Source organism: Chrysemys picta, chromosome 2 (genome assembly GCF_011386835.1).
Source record: "Chrysemys picta bellii isolate R12L10 chromosome 2, ASM1138683v2, whole genome shotgun sequence".
NCBI classification, from domain to species: Eukaryota; Metazoa; Chordata; order Testudines; family Emydidae; genus Chrysemys; species Chrysemys picta.
This window is the reverse complement of record NC_088792.1, coordinates 77,735,032-77,761,965: the sequence shown is the minus strand read 5'-3', so window position 1 is coordinate 77,761,965 and position 26,934 is coordinate 77,735,032. Positions and strand designations below refer to the sequence as shown.

Genomic DNA, 26,934 nt, shown 5'->3' with positions numbered 1-26,934 from the left:
ATTAACTAAAGGTATGAAGGTGAAGTGGATTAGTTAAACTGCATTAAACCCCTGTGTGGAGACACTTCTCATTCAGAATTAAAATGGCCTTAAAGTGAATTAAACTAAACCGAATTAAGGCCATTTTAATGCATAGGGGTTTAATACAGTAACTAACTAACTGCTATAAATTCACACCTCTGAGTTAATTTGGATTAACTTCCCTGGGTATCCCTATGTAGGCATAGCCTTCATTTCTGTATTAAATACTAATGAAAACACCTGTGATAAATCACGGTAGGTCAGAAGATTTAGCCTACTTGTTGTCAGTGCACATGGTGCTCTCAGGATTTGGGGTGGCTGGCAGGGGGACTGTTGAAGTCTCCCAGAAGTTCCAGACATGCAACATTAGGTGGCCACCTGATGTGCTGAGATACTCCTGAGCCCGCCTGTTATGCCAATTTGGGCACCCTTTTTACCTGTCTTGCTGAGTCAGGCTATTAAGTCTGCTCCACTGCAGAACGAAACAGACAATGAGATCAGTTCTGGGAAGGCTCAGCTTAAGGGACTTGTCCCAGCACTCAGGTGTCCACCTTCCTTGGAGTGCAGACCCAAAGATATATTATGAAATCTGCCTCCTCCCTCAATGTGGAGGAAGGTATGCACAACTTCTCCCCCCACCCTCCCAAGTTAGAAATTACAGAAACTGGGTTTAATAATAAACAAAACAAATGTTATTAACTATAAAAGGCAGATTTTAAGTGGTAAAAGGGGTAACAAACAGAACAAAGCAGATTACTAAGCAAATGAAATCAAACATGCAAACTAATCTAGTTTCACTAAAGAAATTGGTTACAAATAATATTTCTCACCCTAGATATTGTTGCAGGCAGGTTGCAAAGTTTCTGTGGTTCAGAGTTCCAGTTATATTCCTTTTCAGGCTGGACTCTTTCCCCCCCCCCCCATCTGGACTTCTCCCCCCTCCTTCCCTTCACAAGGCTTTTCCAGTCTTTCTTCTTAGGCAGACAGGCCACGGAGAGGAAGAGTCCTGGTTGCCTTCCTCCCCACCCTTAAATAGGACTTGCATGAGGCGGGAATCCTTTGTTTCCCAAACTTGACCCCCTTTCTCTTCCAGTGGAAAGTTACAAGAAGTCCCTGGTAATGTTTAGTATCAGGTGACAAGACCACCTGACTCTGTAGGATTACAGCGTCCATGAGTCCCTTTCTACAGTCCATTGTCCTCGCTGATTGGCCATGAGCCCTGTCTGGCTTTTCCATTGTTGTACCTGAAGTGTTAGCAGTGGGCGTCACCCAAAGTAACATAGTTGAAATACAGATACATAGTCAATATTCCTAACTTCAGATACAGAAATGATACAGGCATACAAATTGGATAATCACATTCAATAAATCATAACCTTTCCAATGATATCTCACATGAGCCATCTTGCATAAAGAATATCTCAGTTATGTCGTATTCATATCATAAGCATATTTTCATAAAGAATGTGGAATGAAACGTGTTGTATGCATTAACAGATATTTTAAAAAGTGTGTGTGTGTGTTTGGGGGGGAAGGGAGTTGTCTTTGAACTTCTGCTTGACTATTCGGAGTTTTAGATTTTGCAGTATGTTGTTGGAAAGGTAATTTCCCCTGTATTTGCAATAATGTCTCAGATTTGACCTATGTCTGTATTTTGAATAGTTTTAAGTTAATACACAGGTTTCTCCACAGGTACCGAATATACTAAATTTAGAGAAGGTTTTTTTTGGTGTATGAGAAGCATCTATTTCAGACAGTGCACTAGACAGTTGAAATAATTTTGCTATACTTCAAGATTCAGACAGTTGTACAGTAGATAGCAAACATAATCTTGCTATATTTAACAGAATGATTGTATTTCATCCTGTAACTATGTTATGACCCGTGCGTTGAAGAACACATAAAACCAGGATGTATTTAACAGCCTTGACTCTGAGCACATAGTGACTGTTTCTGTTGGTGACTGCCGAGAGATTTGTTGCACTGCTGTTGCCTATTTGCATAGTGTATAATGAATTTTGGAACTAGATTGTGTCAGGAATACATTGATAATATTCCCATGGTTATTGTGAAACCTCTTCCTTGCAGCTCATCACAATAATATTGTTGTGGAGGGCGAGGATGTTTCATTACTATTTTAAAACAAGAATAAGTCTGTATGTTAAAGAATAATAATATGGAAATACAGAAGCTTCTATATGAATTTAAATAAGTGTGAGGTTTAATGACATAAGATCCCTTCATACAAATGCTGTAGGTGAGTATTTTGACTCTACAACATCCAGTCTAGAGATGGCAAAGGCCATCCAGAGTTGTGTTGATGTTTTTTTGTCTTGTTTCTTTGTTCCATGTAAATATCAACCAGATGAGCCGAACACATAGAGTGATAGAAATCAGCATGCAAGACGCGATGTTGCTGGAAATCCATGTGCACAGTTGCTTTCTGTGCTATCACATCATCTCTGAATGTGGTTTACAAGTGAAATGAGGTGTCTCAGCTTTCACCTAGAAAGTGCTTTACCTGATGAAACCATTGTACAGTGTAACCAGTTTAGCAGTTTCCTTACCTAAAAGGTCACTCTGAATGAGAGTAGCAGAGGTGCATTGCAAATAAAAATTGATGTTTCCACAATGCCAAGATCTGGTTAATGATAGCTGATGTTTTAGTGGAAAGAAAAAAGAGGATGTGATGAAATAGAATGGCGTTGGGATTTAAATTTGCAAGGATGGGGGGAGCAAAAGTAACCGTTTCTTACACTATACAGTTTTATATGTTGCAAAGAGCCACCAAACAGACATTTCATTGGGCAGAAAATCTGAGCATATTTTAGTGAAAAGGCAATGTTTGTCTAGCATAGAACCATTGAGGTTCCTTTCATACTGGGATGTATTGTTTTGTTGCAAGGCAGCAAAATTCATGAAGATGCAGAATTGATAGCCCTATGCATTAGGTTTATTGGTTAATTTTACAAAGAATATAGGGTTGAAACTTTTGTTGTGGGTTGTATGTTTCTTTGTTTTACATTATCAGATGGCTGCTAACTTTAAAAAAAAATGTCTATATTTCTAGGTGATACTTTAAAAATTAAAAGGAAGCTTTAAAACTTGTGAAGGATTTGATACAAGGGATGTTACACCTTTTTCTGAGGGAATGCAGATAGTAGCAGTGAATAAATAATCTGTTGTGGGTTTTGCAGCTCCTGTAATGCATACTTCCATGGGAGTAAATGACTCTTAATTTAGCAGGATGGTGGGGCTTTTATAGTTAAATGTTTCAGACAGCTGGAGTTAGCTTAAAAATTAGTAGTAGTTTAGCAGTAGTAGTAATTGTATTTTGTATTTACAATATATTTTATCCCAGGATTTCAAAGCTCTTTCCTTTTTCCATCTAGCCCAGTATCCTGTCTTCTGACAGCGGCCATGGCCAGGTCCTTCAAAAGGAAGGAACAGAACAGGGCAATTTTCAAGTGATCCATTCCCTGTCATCCAGTCCCAGCTTCTGGCAGTCAGAGTTTTAGGGACACCTGGACAAGGGGTTGCATCTCTGACTGTTTTGGCTAATTGCCATTGATGGACCTATTCTCCATTAACTTATCTAATTCTTTCTTGAACCCAGTTAGACTTTTGCTGTTCACATCTCCTGGCAGTGATTTCCAGAGGTTGACTGTGTGTTATGTGAAGAAGTACTTCCTTATGTTTGTTTTAAATTTGTTGTCTGTTCATTTCATCAGGTGACCCATAGTTCTTGTGTTATGTAAATGGCTAAATACACCACCTTATTCACTTTCGCCACACCATTCATGATTTTATAGACCTCTCTCATACCTCCCCGTAGTTGTCTCTTTTCAAATTGAACAATCATACTCTTGTTAATCTCTCCTCATATGGAAGCTGTTCCATACCCTAATAATTTTTGTTGACCTTCTCTGTGCTTTTTCCAGTTCGAATATATTTTAGATAGATCTCCTCAATGATTGTCAAACAAACAATGTAGCACAAATGATTTAAACACTCATGAGACCATAGGAGTGAGATTCTAGTGTGCCACTATTTCATGATTTCACAGTGTGAATCATTGTAGCTATTGATGTACTGCAGCCATGTATGCCTTAATCAGAACAAACATTTAGTCCCCATCTAACTAGGGTGACCAGATGTACTGTTTTTAAAGGGACAGTCCTGTTTTTTGGGATTGTTTCTTATATAGGTGCCTATTGCCCCCCCTCCCCCCGTCCCGTTTTTTTACAGTTGCTATCTGGTCACCCTACGTCTAACAGATGTAATGAATGACACAGATGAAGTGTGAGGAGCCTGTTACATTAGGAAACTGCTCTAGGCCATCGATGACCCCGAATTATTTGTTGTTCATATTGATCCCTGAACAATCAGAGGAAAGCATTAAATTGCACATGTCTCTTCTGCAGTTAATTATTGCACTATTGACCTAGCATCTCATCTGTGTATTTCATCAATACGTATTGTAGGAAAATCAGTTCACAAAGTACAGCATTGGCAGGATAGGAACTCAAGGGCTGGAAGAGACCTCAAGAGGTCATGTAGTCCTTCCTCCCCTCCCCATGCTGAGGACCAAGCATACCTAGGCTGTCCCTAACAGGTGTTTTTTCTAACCTGTTTTTAAAGACTTCCAGTGATAGGGATTCCACAGCTTTCCTTGGGACCCCTATTCCAGTACTTAACTAACATAACTATAAGGATAGTTATTAGGAAAAAACTCTAAATCTACCTTGCTACAGACTATGGGGATTACTTCTTATCCTTTGGTAGATGTGGAGAATAATTGATCACTGCCCTCTTTATAACAGCCTTTAATGTGTTTTGTGTGCTTTTTGAACCTTTCCTCATAGGTCAAGTTTTCTAAACCTTTTATCATTTTTGTAGCTCTTCTCTGGACTCTTTCCACTTTGTCCACATCCACCCAAAACTGGACACATTACTCTAGCAGAGGCCTCATCAGTGCCAAGTAGAATGGGACAATTATCTTGTTTCTTACATACAACACTCCTGTTAATACATCCTAAATTCATATTTGCCTTGTTTTGCACTGCATCACATTGTTGGCTCATATTCACTTTGTGATCCAGTATACCCCCAAGATCCTTTTCAGCGGTACTACCACCTAGCTAGTTGTTACCCATTTTGTATTTGTGCACTGAATTTTTACTTCCTATGTGAAGTACTTTGCACTTGATTGAATTTCATCTTGTTGATTTCAGACCAAATCTCCAATATGTTAAGGTCATTTTGAATTCTAATCCTGTCCTTCAAAGGAGTTGCAACCTCTCCCAGCTTGGTGTCATCTGCAGATTTTATAGGCATACTCTCCACTCCATATCATTAGTCATTAGTAAAAATATTAACTAGTGCTGGACCCAGGATAGACTCCTGTGCGATCCCAGTAAATATGCCCTCCTTCCAGTTTAACAGCGAACTATTGATAACTGCTGAGAATGGTTTTCAACCAGTTGTGCACCCACTTTATAGTAATTTCATCTAGCTTTCCCTTGATTTTAGTCAGCCAAAAATATACTGTATAGTCTCCAGGTCACTTACACTTCCTCCCTGTGCTCCTTTTCTACTCTTGCAGTTAATGGGCTAATTAGCTCCTTAGTGCTGGCCAACCCAGCCCAGGTTGACCTAGTAATTAGCCACTCCTTCCCTCAGTCAGGCCCTCTCTAGGGGAACTAATTCGATTTGCAGTGACCAGAGTGCAGGTTCAGCTGCTGGTTCTCAGCACTCTGTCACAGTCCTTTTCTAGGATGTTATTTGTTCTGCATGGGGATGCCTAGATAAAGGTTAAGAGATTGTCTCTCAGGTTTTATCATATCCAGAAATCTCATATCATATCCAAGTAACAGTTCTGAGGAGAGATACCTGTCTCAATGCCAACAAAAATTACTGAGGTTTCCATGTGATCTCCCATTTTAGCCTCTCATCAGCCCAGGGTTATTGGTGATGGATGATTGTGTGCATCAGCACCCAGGAAATGTGCACACATACTGATCTGGGATTATCCCAATCAGATTCTAAAATGGCTACACAGAAGGCTCTTAGTAACGTGATGACTAACAATTTTATCATCTCCCTAAAGAAAACTGTCCCTAGACAATCACTCCTCTAAAAATTTACATTGACAGTACCATAGTTAAAATCTTCGCTATGGAAAAGAGGGCAGTCAGGATGCGTTACATTCATCCTCTGATCAGAGTTTGCATCAAACTGCTGGGTCTCCTGGCTTTCTGTATAAGGCTAACCCCAGAGACCAGCCTATGCAAGAGGAAACTGCAACAGTTCAGACTGAAATTGTGGAACCATTCTCAGGAAGCAGTGAACCATCAGTATTGTGTATTTTTATTCCCATGTCACAGTCCTGCCAATGGAACAACTGCACTGATGAAGACTGGAGAGCCAACCTGTAGTAGATCGTGTTCTTAGAAAAGAAATTGACCTTCATCAGTTTAATGCTATTGAGTTTGCATTTCTTCTTTTGTGATATGTGCTACGATTCCCTACTGGGATAAATGCATAGGAGATTTAGGGTAAAATTTTCAAAAGAGCCTTAGTCGCTTTTGAAAATGTTACCCTTAGATTCCATGGATAGTGTGTCTGAGAACTGTTCTTATAAATGGCTTCAGGTTTGTTTTTCCCAAACTTCTTATTTATTTGTATTCATAATTGTAGCTTCCACTTGTTTTAAAAAAGGGAACAGAAAGCAAAGCCGTGGGCTACCTTTATCAGCTGCATTAATACTTCTGAGACTAATAAATCCCTCCCCTTCTTCTTCCCCGATACTCATTTATTTTGCTTTTATTAGCCAGTGTCAGACTGAAGTAGCTGCATTAAGAAGTGACAGACTAAAATGATATGCAGAAAGCTAGTTATTCTCTGCTCATGAAATTGCTAGTCTTATACAATATTTTAAATTCTAGCTCTTCACTGATGTTGCTTTCTAGCATGGATACTGTGACAGTGTACTGCATAAGGCTTTATGGGGGGGGTGCTTATAAATGTATGTACAACATAAATGGAATGTGTTTAGTGCTGCCTGTGCCATGTAATATACCTCCGTAAAGGTTATGGTCTACTATATCTATTCATCCTATCTGTACACATATATCATTTTCTACTTGAGGTTAAGAATATGGGCTGTATACTTGCTTGGTTTCTAAGTAAGCTTTGGGAGGCAGTTGATCAGTTTCTTTAGGAAGGAATTTGCAAGGTTAAGTACCTGATCAGGAAACACTTGGGGAACAATGCATCTTGGAATGCTCCAATCCACATAAGAAGTCTTCCTGGAGACATACAAGATACCACGTGGACAATGGCTTCGGCCTGTAAAGACTGAGTTGTGCAGGGACATGTGACTTGCCCAGGTGACTCCAAAACTCCATCTTGGAGCTGGACTTTGCATAGGAGGGAGGAGGGGGGTCTCCACCCACAAGAGAAAGTCTATTTAAACCTGTGGGAGACCCCTCCATTTTGTCTTCAGCTGGCTAAAGAAGGAACTCTCCACTAGGGTTACCATATTTTAATTTTTAAAAAAGGAGGACACTCCACGGGGACCCGGACCTGCCCCAACTCCGCCCCTTCCCCGCCCCTTCCCCAAAGTCCCCACCCCAACTCTGCCCCCTCCCCTGAACGCTGCGCCCCGTGCTTCCCGCGAATCAAATGTTCGTGGGAAGCCTGAAACAGGGAGGCAGCAGGTAAGCTGGGGCTGGGGCGGCCCAGTCCGGCCGAGCGGCTCCCTCTGGCGGCCGGCCGGCCCAGGCCAAGAGGCTCTGGCCCCAGCATCTCCTGCCCGGCTCGGCTCGGGCCCTGGGGCGCTGGCCCCCGGCCGAGCACTGCCGGCCCCGGGCCAGCCGTTGGCCGAGCACCGCCGGCCCCCGCCCCCAGTTGAGCACCGCCCGGCCCCGGCCCCGGCTGAGCACCGCCGGGCACTCCCTCCCTATTTTCCCGGACGTGTCCGGCTTTTTGGGATTTCCTCCTGGACGGGGATTTGAGGCCCAAAAAGCCGGACGTGTCCGGGAAAATCCAGATGTATGGTAATCCTACTCTCCACCCGCGCGCCCCCCCCCCCCCCCCCCAGGATACTTGAAGAAAACTGGAACAAAGGACAGTAACTACAGGGAGTGTGAGTGATTGCTGGACCCAGACTAAAAGGAGATTAGCCTGTAAAAGGGAGCATTCTGTAACTGGTGAAGAACTTATCTGTATTTAGTTTGATTAGACATAGATTTGCGCATTTTATTTTATTTTACTTGGTGACTTACTTTGTTCTGTCTGTTACTACTTGGAACCACTTAAATCCTACTGTCTGTATTTAATAAAATCACTTTTTATTTAGTAATTTACTCAGAGTATGTATTAATACCTGAGGGAGCAAACAGCTGTGCATATCTCTCTATCAGTGTTATAGAGGGCCAACAATTTATGAGTTTGCTCTGCATAAGCTTTATACAGGGTAAAACGGATTTATTTGGGTTTAGACCCCATTGGGAGCTGGGCATCTGAGTGCTATAGACAAGCACACTTCTGTGAGCTGTTTTCGTGTAAACTTGCAGCTTTGGGGCAGGTAATTCAGACCCTGGGTCTGTGTTGGGGCAGACGGAGTGTCTGGCTCAGCAAGACAGGGTGCTGGAGTCCTGAGCTGGCAGGGAAAACAGGAGCAGGGGTAGTCTTGGTATATTGGGTGGCAGCTCCCAAGGGGGTTTCTGTGATCCAACCCGTCACAGATACCATTATGGAGAGTGTCACCAATGGGTGGTACTAAAAATTGTTAGTGTAAATTCTTAAGGACTGAAATTAGTCTACAATGCAGGAGATAGACTTGAAGCAGAACTGTAAGCTAATAATCCTGAAGAAGACTGTACTTGTGCTCAGCACAGCAGACTGAAAGTCCAAATAGGGAGAGGCCCTTTGCAGAATGGATGAACTGTGAAATGCATGTGATTGTGCAAGGGAATTATAGAACAGGCATTTCTGATTGATCGTCTCCTTACTGAAACATCGCATTTTACCCTTAAATTGGGAGCTCAGACCACTTCTCCTTCTGCATTAATACAGAGTGTTTCGAGGGATGTATCCCAAAAAGATTAGTAGGTAGGTCCTTATTTGTTTGCAACCTTATAATTTTAAAACGCTCTCTTGGGTGGTGTGAAAAGGGGCTGAAGGAAGATATCTTTCACAATGCATCAGTGAAAGTATTTTTTTATTTTAAAATAGCCACTGCAGAGTGCTCAGGTGTGTCCCTGCAATAACTAATTAGTGTCAAACTTTGGGGCAGGACTTCAGGACTGTTGTACACACTGTGAAAATCTTTGCCAGTTGGTGGGGTTGGGCTCAAACTTAAATGGGCAAAAAAAGTGTTTGTAAATAAAGCTACTTGCCTGTACGAGGAGGGAAGAGAGAGAGAGACTAAGGCCCAGATCCTCAAAGGTTTTTAGGTGTCTGATTCCAATGGAAGTTAGACACTTAAATACCGTTGAGGACCTGGGCCTAAATTGCCAATGTTTGGACTCTTATTGGGACAGAAAATAACTGAGGCACTATCACCTGTTGTATGTGAGGCTCCATCTAATAAAATACCTTTCATTGCTTTACCCTGAAACAGTTTCTCCAATTAAGCAGAATCTGATGAAATGGGAAGCCAGCCTGGAGTTTTACAAGTAGTCAGAGAAAATTATGGAAGATACGTTAAGTATGGCTTAAAAATTACAATGATGCTAATGTCTGTAAAATTTAAGCTGCTTTTTTTGTTGGTTAAGCTAATATGAAAGTCCTCTTCGCTTTAATGCTGATTTATTGGTCGTACATTGGTTTGCGTTGATGCTGCAGCTTAGGCATGTAATTCTTCAGCAATAAGGCCGTCACTAATAGGAGGTACAGGAATGCCAACAGCGATTACCTGGCACATTTTCAGTGTGGTGATGATGGTGATTTCTTCCCATGTAAACTTTCCTGTAATCGTTCTAAGCAAAGTATGTACTTCAGCTTTGTTGTAGCGTTTTGGAATGGGGTGTTCCTGCACACACAAACAATGGGTATGTCGACACCGCAAAGAAAAACCGGCTGCTGGCCCATGCCAGCCAACTCAGGCTCGTGGGGCTCAGGCTACAGGGCTGTTCTATTGCTGCGTAGACTTCCAGGCTTGGGCTGGCGGCCGAGCTCTGGGACCCTCCCACCCTGCGGGGTCCTAGAGCCTGGGGGGTCCAGCCCAAGCCCTGAAGTCTACATAGCAATGAAAAATCCCCACAGCCCGCGCCAACTGGCACATACAGCTGCAAGTTTTTCTTTGCTGTGTAGACATACCCAATGAGGCTTAGCCAAAAAAACAGCACTTCTCCCCTTTCTCACCCCCCCCACCCACCCAAAAAGCTACACACACAGCTTGCTTGTTAAGCGTGTCTTCATTCTTACTTTCCACACTGTCAGTATTTATTCATGGTGGTGCTGAGATTGCAGCATGCAAAGTGGAAACTTTTGACCATCCAATGCAAAGGGTTAAAAATAGTTTACTCCATCACTCTCCTGTGCTTGTTCTGTTGCATTGTCCCACCTTCCATACATCTTCCAGGTCATTTGTGTCAAACTCACTTGGGGAATAGAGGTGTTGGCCGTTTCATTATTGGCAAGTTGAGTGTACAGAAGGAACAAGAGCAGCTGCAGAAAGCAATGATGGTTTGCTAAAGACATTTACATGCCTCTGGGAACACGTCCAGTCTTGAAGTGACTAAGCTCCTTATTCTACCTAGTCCAATGGGTTGGAGTACCACGTTTTAAATAATGCTATAGCAGAACTCCTTCTTTTAAACTCTGAATCGTTTAGGTTTGTCTTTATATCCTGTACTGAGAATATATTTTTATATTGGCAAAAATGAAATACTAACTTATTTTTATGTTGTGAACTTTCCCCAGTACTGCGAGGAAAATGGCTCATACTAATACAGTTCTATAGCTAAACAGATATTGTAAAGGTTTTTACATCCAATTTGCATTAAAACTGTTACACCTATACCTCGATATAATGCTGTCCTCGGGAGCCAAAAAATCTTACCACATTATAGGTGAAATAGCGTTATATTGAACTTGCTTTGATCCGCCGGAGCGCGCAGCCCTGCCCCCCCGAAGCACTGCTTTACCGCGTTATAACACGAATTCGGATGTATCGGGTGGCGTTATATCGAGGTAGCGGTATATCTGATGGTCAAAGATCCTCTGAATTCTAAGTATGTAGTGGTGTGGTGGGTTATTTTTTTAAATCTCTGTTGAAAAGAATTTTTTTCCCCCCAAAGCCACCATTTTGGCTCCTAGGAAGCTATTAAAATGAAAAATAAGACACATTAAAATCAAAGTCGATAGTACTAACTTTATTTTTGATGACTGAGCAGTTCAGCTTAGGAAATGTAAGGGTATTTGGTGAGACAATATCTCCTGTTGGACCAAGGCTATTTGGTGTTGCAGAATTCATGTGCAGTGTATGCAGCATATATTTGTATTGTTCACTTTCCTATTTGCTGTACTTTACAAATGTCCTTTGTTTTGAAAACCCACCCACAGTTATGATGGGACAGAACCACTCATTGTGGTGGTAGAGGCTCGGGGCTTGTCTACACTAACAGTGGTGCAGCTGCAGCGCTTAGTGAAGATGCTACCTATGCTGCTGGGAGAATTTCTCCTGTCAGCATAGATACTCCCCTCTCTCCCCCCCAAGAGGCGGTATCTGTGTTGGTGAGAGAAGCCCTCCTGTCAACATAGCGCGCTCTACACCGGGTGCTAGGTCAGCAGGGGTGGGTAGTGTGAACCAAGCCTCAGACACAGAGATCCTCTGACCAGGCAGGGAGCAGCAGCCAGCTTCCTTAGCTAGTTGTGAAGATTCCTGCACCCTGCTGCTGCTGGCCTCTCACTGGACCCAGATGGATTCAAAGTGCTGCTCCAGCTGCCACAGACAAGTCACACATGCAGCAAAGAGAAGAGCAAACTAGTGCAGCGGGGTGGGATCAGGTGGCGGCAGCAGGTAGGTTCCCAAGGAGAACAGAAGGGCACTGCATTGCACACAGGCTTCTCCTGGGGAGAGGTTGAGAGAAAGAATGAACCCCATGTGGTAGATGTTTGGTTACGTCATTTAATGTCCTCCTGGAAGGCATTCAAATACTACAGCAATGTGGGCAGCATAAGACCCCATATAGAAAAGAATCAAATCAAAGGGGAGAGCAGAGTTGAGAGGAGTGGCAGGGGTGAATGTGTTCCGTAAGTGGGCTGGCGTGCATTCTATTACTGGATGCGGGGCCTAGAAAGAATGCATGGGAGAAAGTCTGTTATATTGAGAGAGCAAAGTTCTAGGGGACTTCCTTCCCTGGACCACTCTTCTTAGGGCTCTTTCTCCCAAAAGAGCTTTTTTTTTTTAATGGGGATAGAGGGAGCTACAAAGTGTTCAGACTTACTGAGTTGGCTCTTGAGATTTTTTTTCCCCTTGGTCTTATCAGTTTGTACTTATGTTTTATTGATAACCTATGTTATCAGCAAATACAATTATCCTGTATCATTTTGAAGTATCACTTGGTTAACATTCAGAACTGAAGCCATACCTTTTTATGTTTGAGCAGATTTCTTCTGAGGGAGGCTTACTGGTAGAGGCGCTCTGACTTCATGATGAGGGTCTCCTATTACTCTGACTGTGTGAATTACCGTTTGCTGGTAGAAATTGGCCAGTGGCTGCATGTTCTCATCAGTACACTAGTATCATTTCACTTTCCAACCTTTCTCTCCTAGGTGTTCTTTACTTAATGGAACATGAGGAAGAATATGTGTTCACTCTGCCTAGTGCCTATGCACGTTCTATACTTACCATTCCATGGGTGGAGCTTGGAGGGAAAATCAGTATTAACTGTGCCAAGACTGGCTATTCTGCTACTGTCACATTCCACACCAAGCCTTTCTATGGAGGAAAAGTTCACAGGTATTGAAACTGCTGTCTATTGGGTTGCTTCCTTTTGTACTGTATGTTAGAGTGTACTTGAAAACTTTTTCAGTTTTCTGTATTTATTACTGTAAAATTGTGTGGGTGTGTTTGTGTGTAATTAATAGGCAAAAGCCAAATTGAATTTATAAAATGTTTTAAAAAATAAAACAAAACCTTCTTGCATCTGCCAGCACTTCATTACAGCTTTTCCATTTAAAAAAAATGGTTTAAAATGTGATTTGTAGGTTTGAAAAAAAAACAAAATATAGATACTTTGAATCTGGGACCTTTCACATCAGTATGTAACAATGTTAAGGTTCTGGGGTGTCAGATTTTGAGCTTTAATATCTGGATGTATTTTTAACACAATGTTAAGTGTCTCTCTTCAGTCCACTATAGCAAACAAATTCTGAGTTAGCGCTGAAAACCCAGACAGATGTGTATTTTTAACTCAAGCCACAGCTATGCTAGAAGATCTATGGCTGGAATATCTCAGCACAGATCTACCACACAGTCTGCACTTGCTCTCTTTGATGCAGCAAAGTCAGATTTCTGTTTGTAATTTAAACATATCTGTTTGCAGTTGATTTTTAAAATTGCTTGGACACTCAGACTCATAGACTTTAAAGTCAGAAGCGACCATCATGATCATCTACTCCGATCTCCTCCTGCACATTGCAAGGCCCAGAACCTTACCCACCCACTCCAATAACTCAGCCAGAGGTTACGGGTCTATTACAGAAGTCTTCAAATCAAACTACGGCCCCTGGGACGGATCCAGCCCATGAGCCGTTTTAAGCTGGCCCGTGAACTCCCGTTGGGGAGTGGGGTCTGGGGCTTGCCCCACTCCAGCTGGGGTACAGGGTCGGGGGCTGCTCCCCGTGGCTCCCGGAAGCCACAGCATGGTCCCGCAATGGCCCCCTCCAGCATTCCAATGGGAGTTGCAGGGGCAGTGCCTGCAGATTGGGTAGTGTGCAGAGCCACCTGGCCGTGCCTCTGCATAGGAGCCAGAGAAGGGACATGCTGCTGCTTCTGGGAGCCGCTTGAGGTAAGTGCCACTTGGAGTCTGCACCCCTGAGCCTGTCCCCAAGCCCCAACCTCCTGCCCCAGCCCTGATCCCCCTCCCACCCTCCAAACACCTCGATCCCAGCCGGGAGTACCCTCCTACACCCCAAATCCTTCATCCCCAGCCCCACCTTAGAGTCCACACCCCCCAACCAGAGCCCTCATCCCCTCCCGCACCCCAACCCCAATTTTGTGAGCATTCATGGCCCACCATACAATTTCTATTCCCCGATGTGGCCCTCGGGCCAAAAAGTTTGCCCATCCCTGGTTTAAAGACTTCAAGTTACAGAGAATTCATCATTTGCACTAGTTTAAACCTGCAAGTAACCCATGCTGCAGAGGAAGACGAAAACCCCTCAGCGTTTCTGCTAATCTGACCCAGGGGAAAATTCCTTCCAGACTCCACATATGACGATCAGTTAGACCCTGAGCATGGGCAAGACCCACCAGCCAGACACCTGGGAAAGAATTCTCTGTAGTAACTCAGAGCCCTCCCCATCTAGTGTCCCATCACCGGCCATTGGAGATATTTGCTGCTACCAGTCGCAGATCAGCTACATGCCATTGTAGACAGTCTCATCATGCCATCCCCTCCATAAACTTATCAAGCTCAGTCTTGAAGCTAGTTAGACGTTTTGCTCCCACTGCTCCCCTTGGAAGACTGTTCGAGGACTTCACTCCTCTGATGGTTAGAAACCTTTGCCTAATTTCAAGCCCAAACTTGTTGATGGCTGGTTTATATCTATTTGTTCTTGTGTCCACATTGGTGCTGAACTTAAATAATTCCTCTCCCTCCCTGGTATTTCTTCTACTGATGTATTTATAGAGAGCAATCATATCTCCCCTCAGCTTCTTTGGTTAGGTTAAACAAGCCAAGCTCTTTGAGTTGCCTCTCATAAGGTAGTTCTTCCATTCCTCAGATCATCCTAGTAGCTCTTGTGTGCACCTGTTCCGGTTTGAATTTAGTGGATTATAGTCCTTTTAATATGGTGGCACTAAGATAAACTGTATATTTTATTGTGGCTTTTGTTATATTGGAATTAGGGTTACAGCAGAAGTGAAACACAATCCCACCAATACCATCGTGTGTAAGGCACAAGGAGAATGGAATGGCACACTGGAATTTACATACAGCAATGGAGAAACCAAAGTGATTGACACCACCAAACTGCCCGTTATCCGAAAAAAGATTAGACCAATAGCAAAACAAGGTCCATTTGAATCAAGGTGAGGTTATGGACATCATAACCGTTTATGAAGCTTGGACAAAAACTTAATATGGAAGCAACCTTTGTATATTCATGTGTGATTCAGTAAAGCTCTTGTTTTGGGTAGTATAAATTCTTATAGGCAGAGAGTAGGGAAAGCTGCATACACAGATTTTTCAGAGCTACTTTTGATACATAAACTGCAATATAACTGCTGTTCAGTTATTAAATGAAAAATGCTAGTGCGGATTTCATAAAGTTTAAAAATGAAAGGTAATCAATGCAATTTCTATGTCTGCTTCATTGTGAGTAGTTGCTGAATTGTCATTTCTACATATTCAATTTCATGTCTATTTCTCACAGCTATATATTAGAACTATTGACTGTACACAACATAAAAATACTTTAAAAAATTGTCATGCATCCACACCTTTTACCTGACTTTTTGATGCACTATATCAGAGAACTTGTGTTAGAATTTACTGTAAATATTTGTCTATGTATTTGTCACTAGAAGACCAATATTTTATTCAATTATAATGTCGCACCTGTTAATTGCCATTTGAGAGAGTCTTAAAGAGCACGAATGAATGAAGCTTCACCTTGTAGTGAATGAATACATTCTATCCATTTTACAAATGGGTGCACTTGGTTCTAGCTAATGGACATGCTCCCTCTCTCATAAATGCATTTTTTTTTTTTGCTGTATCCCAGCCAGAAAAACATGAGTGTGAATGAGGAAGCCAGCAGTTCCAGTGTGCATCTGTTTTATTTTTAACACTAGCAGATGGACTGTAAATACTCAGTCCCTGTCTGAATAGTCACAATTTAATAAATTTTAAATAATGGCTCACTTAAACACCACTAAAAATTACACATTACAAAAGTTATGCTCTGAAGCAGAAGAACTTAAGTGTTCTGATAACTTTTGGTCCATATTGCTACACGTTGCACAACGTTACTATTTGCACTCTGAATTTGGGTTCTGTGCTGGCCAGACACACGGTTCGTTCATATGCATACTGTCAAACAGATAAGGACCAAATTTGGTTCTAAACTGAACATTATTGTAATCTGGTAGGGACTGTCCTTGATATCTTATCTTCCTAAGTTCAGAAGTAGAAGCTTTTTAAAGTAACAGATGCAAAAGAACTGTGGTGAGCTTCGGTGAGCTTCCTCTGCCAACCAGCGCACAGGTCAAACTCTGCACGATATCTTCATTAATGAACTACACACAGCTCTGGACACAAAGCAGTTCTCAAAAATTGTCATGTTGATTTGAATATGTGGGGCCAAAGTTTCAAGAGCTGAGCACCCAACAGCTCCCAGTCAGGCACCTAAATGAAGTAGCCAGATATTGAGTGCTGAACACATTTGAAAATCAGCTCCATAGTTTAATACGATGGGGTGAGAGAATTCACACTTGCTAAATAGGAGGAAAATACATGTATTTTTGAGCTTTAAAATATTATAAACAATATACGTTAAACCATGACTGCAGTAAAAGTAGTTAAGTGCCCTTTAAAATACAATGAAAAGGATTAAAAAATTGATACACCTCTACCCCAATGTAACGCGACCCAATATAACATGAATTCGGATATAAGGTGGTAAAGCAGAGCTCCGGGGGGCCAGAGCTGCATGCTCTGGCGGATCAAAGTAAGTTCAATATAACGCGGCTTCACCTATAACGTGGTAAGATTTTTTGGCTCCTGAGGACAGCATTATATCAGGGTAGAGGTGTAGTTCAAAGTCTGTTTGAGATGGTACAAGTAGAGTGCCAGATAATGAACAAAAAGAACGAGGAGTACTTGTGGCACCTTAGAGACTAACAAATTTATTTGAGCATAAGCTTTCGCGGGCTACAGCCTACTTCATCGGATGCATGTAGTGGAAAATACAGTAGGAAGCTATATATACACACACAGAGAACATGAAAAAATGAGTGTTGCCATACCAACTGTAATGAGAGTAATCAATTAAGGTGAGCAATTATGAGCAGGAGGAAAAAGAACTTTTGTAGTGATAATCAGGATGGCCCATTTCCAACAGTTGACAAGAAGGTGTGAGTAACAGTAGGGGAAAAAATTAGCATGGGGAAATAGTTTTACTTTGTGTAATGACCCATCCACTCCCAGTCTTTATTCAAGCCTAATTTAATGGCGTCCAGTTTGCAAATTAATTCCAATTCTGCAGTTTCTCATTGGAGACTGTTTTTGAAGTTTTTTTGTTGGAGTATTGCGACTTTGAGGTCTGTAATTGAGTGACCAGGGAGGTTGAAGTGTTCTCCGCCTGGTTTTTGAATGTTATAATTCTTGACGTCTGATGTGATGAACACACCATCATTATATGAAAAAGAATTGGCAAGTTTATCCTGCAATTGTATATTTCTCTTTACAAGGCACTGTACTGTTGCTGAGGAGTTCTCATTCTATTTTGTCTGTGTTTATCTGTGATCAATCACTCAGGCATCTTTGGCAACATGTCACCAACTCCCTGAAAGACGGCAATATCGATGCAGCAACGGAGCACAAGCACCGCCTGGAGGAAAGGCAGCGAGCAGAGGAGAGGCAACGTGTGGCTATTAATACACCCTGGAAACCAAAATATTTTACCAACGAGGTAATGTGAATCACACCAAAGCATTTCTTTGTTCCTTTAAGATAGGAATGTAATGGAGTTCCACAGTACAGTGAGGAGTGTGTGTGTGCAAACAATTAAAATCAGCTTTTGATTTGTATCCTTGTGATTGTGACTAAATCTCTCTGATCTTTCCAAACTTTGACTCCTAAAAAACAATCATCAGACATTTATTTTAGATTTTGTAAAACTTGTTCTCCTTTTTAAGCTGTCTTTTACCTGCCTTCGGTTAAATGTATTTATGCCTGAATTTTTATAAATTTGGTCTCTATGATTAGACATCTAAATCCATATTTTTGACCATTTAAAAATAAAAAGCTTGATGCTCAGCAATGGCTCAAAGACTTTAAGGTCAGAAAGGACCATCATGATTATCTTGTTTGACCTCTAGCACATTGCAGGTCACAGAACCCCACCCCCCACTCCTGTGATAGACCCCTAACAGCTGGCTGAATTACTGAAGTCTTCAAATCATGATTTAAAGACTTCAAGTTACAGAGAATCCACAATTTACCCTAGTTTAAACCTGCAAGTGACTCATGCCCCATGCTGCCCCCCCCCCCCGACCCCCGGGCTCTCTGCCAATCTTACCTAGGGGGAAAATTCCTTTCCGACCCCAAATATGGTGATCAGTTAGACCCCACTTGAGACCTTCCTTCAATCTGACATCATTCCATTAATAGCTACTTTTTGTTTGTGGTTGTTTAACCAATTATGTATTCACTTAATGGTAGTTCTGTCAAGTCCACATTTCTCCAGCTTACTTATCAGATTGTCATGTGGGACTGTGTCAGAAGCCTTGCTGAAGTCCACCACATTCCCCCTATCCACCAAATCCGTTACCCTATCAAAGAAAGAAATCAAACTGGTTTGGCATGATTTCTTCTTGATAAATCCATGTTGGCTGCTAGCAATTACCCCTTCATCCTCCAGGTATTTGCAAACTGAATGTTTTTTACATTGCTCTAGTAGCTTCCCAGGTATTGAAGTCCGGCTGACTGGTCTATAGTACCTCGTCATCTCCTTTCCCCCCCCTTTTAAAGATGGGCACTTCTCCTGTCACCTCTCCTGTCTCACATGAGTTTGTAAATATTATTGCTAGTGGCTCTGAGATTTCTTCAGCTAATTTCTTCAGTAACCTGAGGTGAATAGCATGTGGCCCCGCTGATTTGAATTCATTCAAGTTGGTTAAAAGATCTCTGACATGTTCTTTACTTATCCCAATCTGCATCCCTTCCCCTTTATGGAAGAGTCTATGGTAACTAGGACCTAGATTAAAGCTCAGGTTAGCCAGATGATGTCTTGAGATGCTCTTCCCAGTAGTTGATGATGGAGCCATCCCAGCACAGTAATCCTCTTTCCTGGAACATCAGCTCTTTGTTGAAGAAGCCAAAGCCCTCTCGCCAACACCACCTGAGTAGCCACACAGTCTCTACCCAGGCGTTTTCATTCAACAGGGAGAATGGATGAGAACACCACTTGTGCCCCAAACTCTTTTATCCTTCTTCCCAGAGCCATGTAGTCTGTAGGGATCCACTCAAGGTCATTCTAGGCAGTATCGTTGGTGCCCACATGGATAAGTAGGAAGGGGTAGCAGTCCGAGGCCTTGATGAGTCTCAGTGGCAATTCTAGCTCTAGGCAAGCAGCACACTTCTTGGGATTCCTACTCTGGACAGCAGATGGATGACTCTGTCCCCCAAATAAAGAAAAAAAACTAGTAAGAGGACCAAAAAAAAAAAAAAACGCACGCCACCATTGCTAAACAGAGTGAAAGAGGCAGTTTTGAGACAAAAAGACATGCTTTAAAAATTGGAGGTCAAATCCTACTGAGAAAAATAGACAGGATCATAAACTCTGGCAAGTCAAGTATAAAAGTATAATTAAGCAGGGCAGAAAAGAATTTGAAGAGCAACTAATAAAAGTCATACAAACAAACAGCAACATATTTTTAATGTACATCAGAAGCAGGAAGCCTCCCAAACAATCAGTGGGGCCATTGGACGATTGAAGTGCTAAAGGAGCATTCAAGGAAGATAAGGTCATTGTGGAGAAGCTAAATGAATTATTTGCATCGGTTTTCACTGCAGAGGATGTAGGGTGGGGAGAGATTCCCAAACCTGAGCCATTCTTTTTAGGTGAGAAATCTGAGGAACTGCCCCCAGATTGAGGTGTCAATTGGAACAAATTGATAAATTAAACAGTAATAAGTCACCAGGACCAGATGGTTTTCACCCAAGAGTTCTGAAGGAACTCAAATATGAAATTGCACAATTACTAACAGTGATATGTAATCTATCACTTAAATCAGCCTCTGTACCAGATGATTGGCTGATAGTTAATTTATAACGCTGATTTTTAAAAAAGGCTCCAGAGATGATTCTGGCAATAACAGGCCAGTAAGCCTAACTTCAGTACCAGACAAATTGGTTGAAATTATAGTAAAGAACAGAATGATCAGTTACATACATGAACATAATAAGTTGGGGAAGAGTCAGCAGGGCTTTTGTAAAAGGAAATCATGCCTCACCAATCGATTAGAATTCTTTGTGGGTGTCAACAAGATGTGGACAAGGGTGGCCCAGTGGATACAGTGTACTTGGACTTTCAGAAAGCCTTTGACAAGATCCCTCTCCAAAGGCTCTTAAGCAAAGTAAGCAGTTATGGGATAAGAGGGAAGGTCCTCTCATGGATCAGTAACTGGTTAAAAGTTAGGAAACAAAGGATAGGAATAAATGGTCAGTTTTCACAGTAGAGAGAGGTAAATTGTGGGGTCCCCCAAGGATCTGTACTGGGACCAGTGCTGTTCAGCATCTTCATAAATGATCTGGAAAATGGGATAAACAGTGAGGTGGTAAAGTTTGCAGATGATACAAAATTACTCAAGATAGTTAAGTCCAAAACTGACTGCGAAGAATTACAAAGGGATCTCACAAAACTGGTGACTGGGCAACAAAATGAAATTTGAGATGAAATTCGGTGTTGATAAATGCAAAGTAATGCACATTGGAAAACATAATCCCAACTATACATACAAAATGATGGGGTCTAGATTAGCTGTTGCCACTACAGAAAGAGATATTGGTGTCACTGGGGATAATTTTCTGACAACATCCACTCAGTGTGCAGTGGCAGTCAAAAAAGCTGACCGTGTTAGGAACCATTAGGAAAGTGATAGAAAATAAGACAGCAAATATCATCATGCCACTATATAAATCCATGGTATGCCCACATATTGAATACTGCATGCAGTTCTGGTTGCCCCATCTCAGAAAAGATAACTTAGATTTGGAAAAAGTACAGAGAAGGGCAACAAAATTATTAGGGGGTATGGAACAGCTTCCATATGAAGAGAGATTAAAAAGACTGTTCAGTTTATCATATCCCCCTTTAGTTGTCTTTTTGCTAGAAGTCTGTAAAATCAAGAATGGTGTGGTGAAAGTGAATAAAGAAGTGTTCTTTACTTCTTCATGTAACACAAGAACCAGGGGTCACTGAATGAAATTAATGGGCAGCAGGTTTAAAACAAACATAATGAAGTACTTCTTCACACAACGCACAGGCAACTTGTGGAACTCATTGCCAGGGGATGTTCTGAAGGTCAAAAGTATAACTGGATTTAAAAAAATTAGACACATTAATGGAGGATAGGTCCATCAATAGCTATTAGTCAAGATGTACTAGTTATTAGTCAAGGGACGGAACTCCATGAACTGGGTTTTCCTAAACCTCTGACTTCCAGAAGATGGGATTGGAGGATAGGGGATGAATCACTCAATAATTGCCCTATTCTGTTCATTCCCTCTGAAGTATCTAGCACCAGCCACTGTCGGAAGACAGGATATTGGGCTAGATGGACTTCTGGTTTGACTAGTATGGCCATTTTTACATTCTTATGTGAATAGTACCATTGGACACAATGGGATTATTCATGTACATTGCATGATGGGGACAGTAAGAAAGAATTAACAGTTAAGCCCTTTAGATCTGGGTGTTAGGATTTCACTGTCCCTGTCAGCAGCAGTGTCTGGATGCTCCAGTGACTTTAAAAAGGAAAGTGGAGGACAAAAATCAGACAATTGAGAAGAAAATCACTGTTACTAATACCATTGAAAGTTTATTACATGGAAATATTTTTAACAATTCTGCGATGTTTACTCTATTCATCTTGGATGATGAAACTAGATTGGTCACTTCATTTTCTTGTTCTGATGCCCTAGCTCAAGCTGGCTGTTTGGGTTTCCACAATTGCAAAGAAATGTTTAGCTTCTTTTAAAGAAGTGGAGGAAAATATTACATTGATCTGTTTTTTCATCTTATCTGTTACTGACATTTTTAGTGTGTTTTGTTTACAAAATTTAAAATATGCATCTAAACTACTTCAGTGGTTTTTTAGATAGTTGGATCCAGAGGCTTTAAGTGTTAGGAAACTACACCCAGAAGGGTCTGGATAATGAAATCCCGAGCTCTAGCATATTACAAATAATTGTGTATTGAAATATGTGACTCTATAGACTAAATGGTAATCCTTATTCTTGTAGTTCCCATTTACAGCCCCCATTATCAGTGGTGGAAGTTGTTCTGCAGATTGAGGGTAGGATATGATCTAATATATTCAGGCCCTTTTACGATTTTTGTGGAAGTTTGAGCAAGATATTTTTGAACCATGTCTAGTAATACTCCTGGCACCGTTGATTAATTCTTTGTATGGAATGGAAATGAGGTAAAAATATTCTCTTCCTTTTGCAGATGCAGAATATGATAAAATGCAAAGAAAATACTTGTTTTCAAAACAACTTCATATTTAAATAGGCACTGTCAAGTTTTTCAAAAATAGAAAAACTAAGAAAATTCCAGTTTTTGATAAGAGCACCATTGAGCTAGCACAACTTAGAATTTTTTCTAAAACATTCTTGTCAAGTAATTTTTAAGGTTTTATTATCTTCCACTGCTGATAGTTGTAAGGACTTTTTCAACACGGGTGAAACTCACTCTCCACACGCAGTGTTGTCTGTTGTACAAAATAAAGTGTAAAAGGCTTTCACTAAAACCATTTAGTTTTAGCAGTCTTACGTGTTATTTGTAATTGTAGTAGGTACAGGGTTTTCAGACAGCCATATCTTGACAGTATTCCTTTAGCTTCTATTGAATCTGTTTTAGTAGTGTGTTGTATATCTTTTTTTAAAAATTGAATGGTAAAATTTGTAAAATCTCCCTAATTTTCTTACAGGGTGACGGTTGGATATACTTCAGTCCCCTCTGGAAGTCCCATTGACAAGACAGAACGCACTGTTGTCTCATAACAAACCCATCTTAGAGGCATTAAAATGATGCAGTATATAACCTTCAGGTGTCATTGAATAGCTTTGTTACAACAAGATACAAATAAGAAGCTATATACTGTGATTGATGAATCTCAAAACAGCTACAAGCTCAAGTTTATTCAACAGCCATTTTGTGTGTGTATATATACACACACACACACACACACACACACACTGTGTGTTGATATATATATAAACACGTTATACACGCACTAACAATGATTAAGGTCCTGATCCTTTAAACATTATGTGCACAGAACTTCCATTGAAGTCAATGAGAGTTCGGTGTGTTGTCTGCTTGTGGGATCAGGCCCTGTGTTGGCAATTAAGAATACTTTTTTATTAGTACAGTTTGAGGTTTTGTATTTTTCACTTTGCCAAAAACATTTTGCACTTATAAAATGTGACTTGTCATTGGCAGTCATTCAGAGTCTAAATGGTGGTCAAATGGCTCACTTCAAGTGACCTAAGCAAGATACATTTGGGATATTGATTTAAGAGCATGTTTTCTGGCCTTGTGACTCACTTATAAGCATGCATTTCTTGCCATCTTATAAAAAGTAGCAATACCATTGCAAGAACCTTGTTTGTACTAATCCATTGTTCTCCTTTTTTTCTGTTTGTATTCCAAAGAGATGCTTAATATTTTGCAAGGCCATTTGTCAGCCCCTTGACCGTGGGAAAGGGAATCTCTCTGTGAAACACCACTGGCAGTGGTTATGCTAGGGAATGCCGATGTCATTGGGTGAACCTGCTTTACAGCCCATCAGTCTTGTGTTATAGCTTTAAGCAGTCCTGTATTTTTGGTTCTTCTCTTTTTTTTAGGCCCTGCTGATTGCTTTGTGACATTTTCTCAGAAAATGCTACTTTTACACCAGGCATTATTTGCTAACCTACTACTTCATGGTGAAATAAGGGCTTTAGTAAATTAAAAAATAATACTGGGGGCAGTGATTTGTTTTGTAATGTAAAAATCTATAGCTTGACTTTACTTTGTAAGTAAACCACTGAGAGATGAAGAAAGTGAACTTCTAAAAATATACAGTGTGTTAACGCTTAGCTGCATTTCAGTTTAAGTGAGATGTATCGATTCTTCAAGAGAAAGTACAGTAATGGACAAAAATATAGTAAACTGACTTCTGCTCAGTGCTTAATTTACTTTTACAGTGACCCTTATAAACACCATTATATTTCTAACTTTCAGTAGCATGAATGCCTAACTTTCAGTAGTACTGGCTAATTTTGTGCCTTTTGTCTGCTTTCTTAATACAGCTGCTTGTAGATACTAGACAAATATATTTAGTTGACGCATTGCTCATCTGTTCATGTGCTCAAACTAGCATTTTATGTTAGTTATTTTTGGTAGATATTAAGGTTACTTAGATAAGTCAGAAAGTTATACAGTACTCAGGTGTATATGTAATTGAATGCACCATTCTTTGTTAACTTGGAATTGGCCTTCAATAGATCTTTCAACCTAATGAGCTTCAGATCTCTATTAAATAGCTTGTAGTGTCCTTCATCTCTTAAAGCCACATTGTATCTGTCTGTACATACTTTTCTCTGCACATAAAAATCTAGGTTTTTTTCTTAAATGTTTTAAAACCTATTTTAAAGAAATGTAGACTGTACAGGATCAGTTTTAATGTACAGAAATATTGTTTGTAAGGAAAGCTTTATTTTTAGGTATAGTGGATGCTTTTCTGTAATTATTATGTCAAAATGATGCCCCTGTGATAAGAGATGAACTTACAGGTAACTTCAGGAGAATTCATATAGTTTGTGGTCTGCAGGAACTCATTTATATTGCTTGGGGCCACTCTTGTTTTAAAGAGGTTAGTCTGGTAAGTAACTGGAAACATTAACGAGTTATAACGTCGATTGGATTATGAAGAACAGTCTAAAATGCAGAATTAAACAGATCATAATTGGAGTACACCCTCAAAACTGTAGCTTTAATTTTCAAACACCAAAGAACTTGGCCATGCATTGATTACAAAGAGGAATTAGAGACCTCAAATGTTTGTTAGCAGTGCAGGACTGGACCTTTCCTTATTCATGGTATGACTATCAATGCTACGAAGATGCTGTAGCTCTTATTTTAAGGTGAATTTTAACTAATTTTGGACTTCTAATTTATTAAGGGTTTCTTCTCTGCATGGTTATTTGCTACCGCATGGCGAGACTATTCCATTTATGCTCCGATAAAACTTTTGATTGTATTTTAATGCTGTGAAGAACCCTCGGATGCCGTTACCACTGTCTGCTTTCTAAAATAAATCCCGTGAGGCAAGCACAGTGCTCATGTTTGAAATATCTGAATCAAAAACAGATTTCAAAAATAAATTCAAGAAGTGTCTTCACTTTATTTTTTCTGATTAAATAAAATATATATTCTATGTATTACATAATGATAGGACAAGATTTTGAATATTAAGCAGTAACCAGCCTTATTCTGTAGGTTATTCCAATGTCTGTCTTGCACCTGCAAGTGAATAATTTTTGGGTAGCTGGTGTAAACTTTGAAATGTAATGTGACTCTCAACGTGTTTCAGATCTACCTTTTTTATGCACACATGTAGAACCTATGCAATCTTTTCTTCCTTAAAGTAGAACTGTTCAGCCAAAAAATGTAAGTTTATCGTTTAAAATTTTAAAATACTCTGGCAGTCACTTCTGATTAGCCTTCCTTTCACAATTTATGTGAATTAAAATTACATAAAGTGACATCACTGTCAATAAATGATTCTTTCAGTTAGTGGTTTGGATGCTGTTGCTTTCCATTGAAATATTGAGTTAAAATGGCACCATTTGCTCAAAGGTCTGTAGATGTACAATATTTCTTTACCACATTCAATTGCATATGGGATCTGCTTCCATTGAAATCTTGTGTTTCTGCTGAGAATGCATGATATCGAACAGGGAACATTGTTTTAAATTAATTTTAAACAGCTGGCTTGCTAGATGTGGGGGAAGAGGTGGCAGCTAGTGGCTGGGGTAGCACCACCCAACTGCAGGTAAGGATGGGGTGTGAACTGTGCAGAGAAGCCCTGGTGATGATTCTTGCAATGACTCCAACAATTAGTCTTAATTAATTTTGGGGTGGTAACATGCCTTATGTTGATCAACTGGGAAACCCTTAGAAAGGATATTATCAAGGTTTATCTAACTTCCTGAAGATCACTTTTATTCATTCGTTAGATTACTAAATGTATCTTTCTGTAAAAAAAATCCTTGCCAAGATCGATTCCTGCTCCTCCCGTGAAACTTGATGAGTTCCTATAGATAACATTCAAACAGCAGCTCTGGATAATGGGATTCATGCCCTTCTATTACCAGTGGATGCGTTTTCTCCAACAAATACAAATATGAATTCAACAGTTAAAATTTGGGTCTAAACCATTTAGAGTCTCTCTAATTTTGTATGATTAAAAATGTGAGGGGAGAGGAGAAAGAAGTTTACACAATCTAATATGAATTTTTTTTTCAGTTTCACTGAAGACAGTTTAGATTTGAAATATTCTTCCACTGTTGAAAATCCACACACCATAACCTTGGCCTGAGAACCAGAAAAAGAAACTGGCTGCAAAGATGACTCAACAGCACATATTGCACAGCCAGCTGCCCTTTCCAGCACATGGCTTCATTGCTATGGTGCTGAAGATGGACATACCTCAGACAGACAAGCTTGGTTCTGATGTAT

At 40.6% G+C, this 26,934-nt stretch overlaps 1 protein-coding gene across 2 annotated transcripts in view; it reads left to right on the top strand.

Moving 5' to 3' along the window:
- OSBPL10 (oxysterol binding protein like 10) overlaps nucleotides 1-25,989 on the top strand; it is a 188,351-nt gene extending 162,362 nt beyond the window's left edge. For both annotated transcript variants that reach the window (XM_065583544.1, XM_065583543.1), the window contains 4 exons: nucleotides 12,808-12,994; nucleotides 15,107-15,289; nucleotides 17,739-17,892; nucleotides 23,138-25,989. In XM_065583544.1, coding sequence (XP_065439616.1) covers nucleotides 12,808-12,994; nucleotides 15,107-15,289; nucleotides 17,739-17,892; nucleotides 23,138-23,182 — 569 coding nt within the window. In that variant the 3' untranslated portion in view covers nucleotides 23,183-25,989. The remainder of the gene's footprint in view (nucleotides 1-12,807; nucleotides 12,995-15,106; nucleotides 15,290-17,738; nucleotides 17,893-23,137) is intronic.
- Nucleotides 25,990-26,934: the final 945 nt, after the last annotated feature.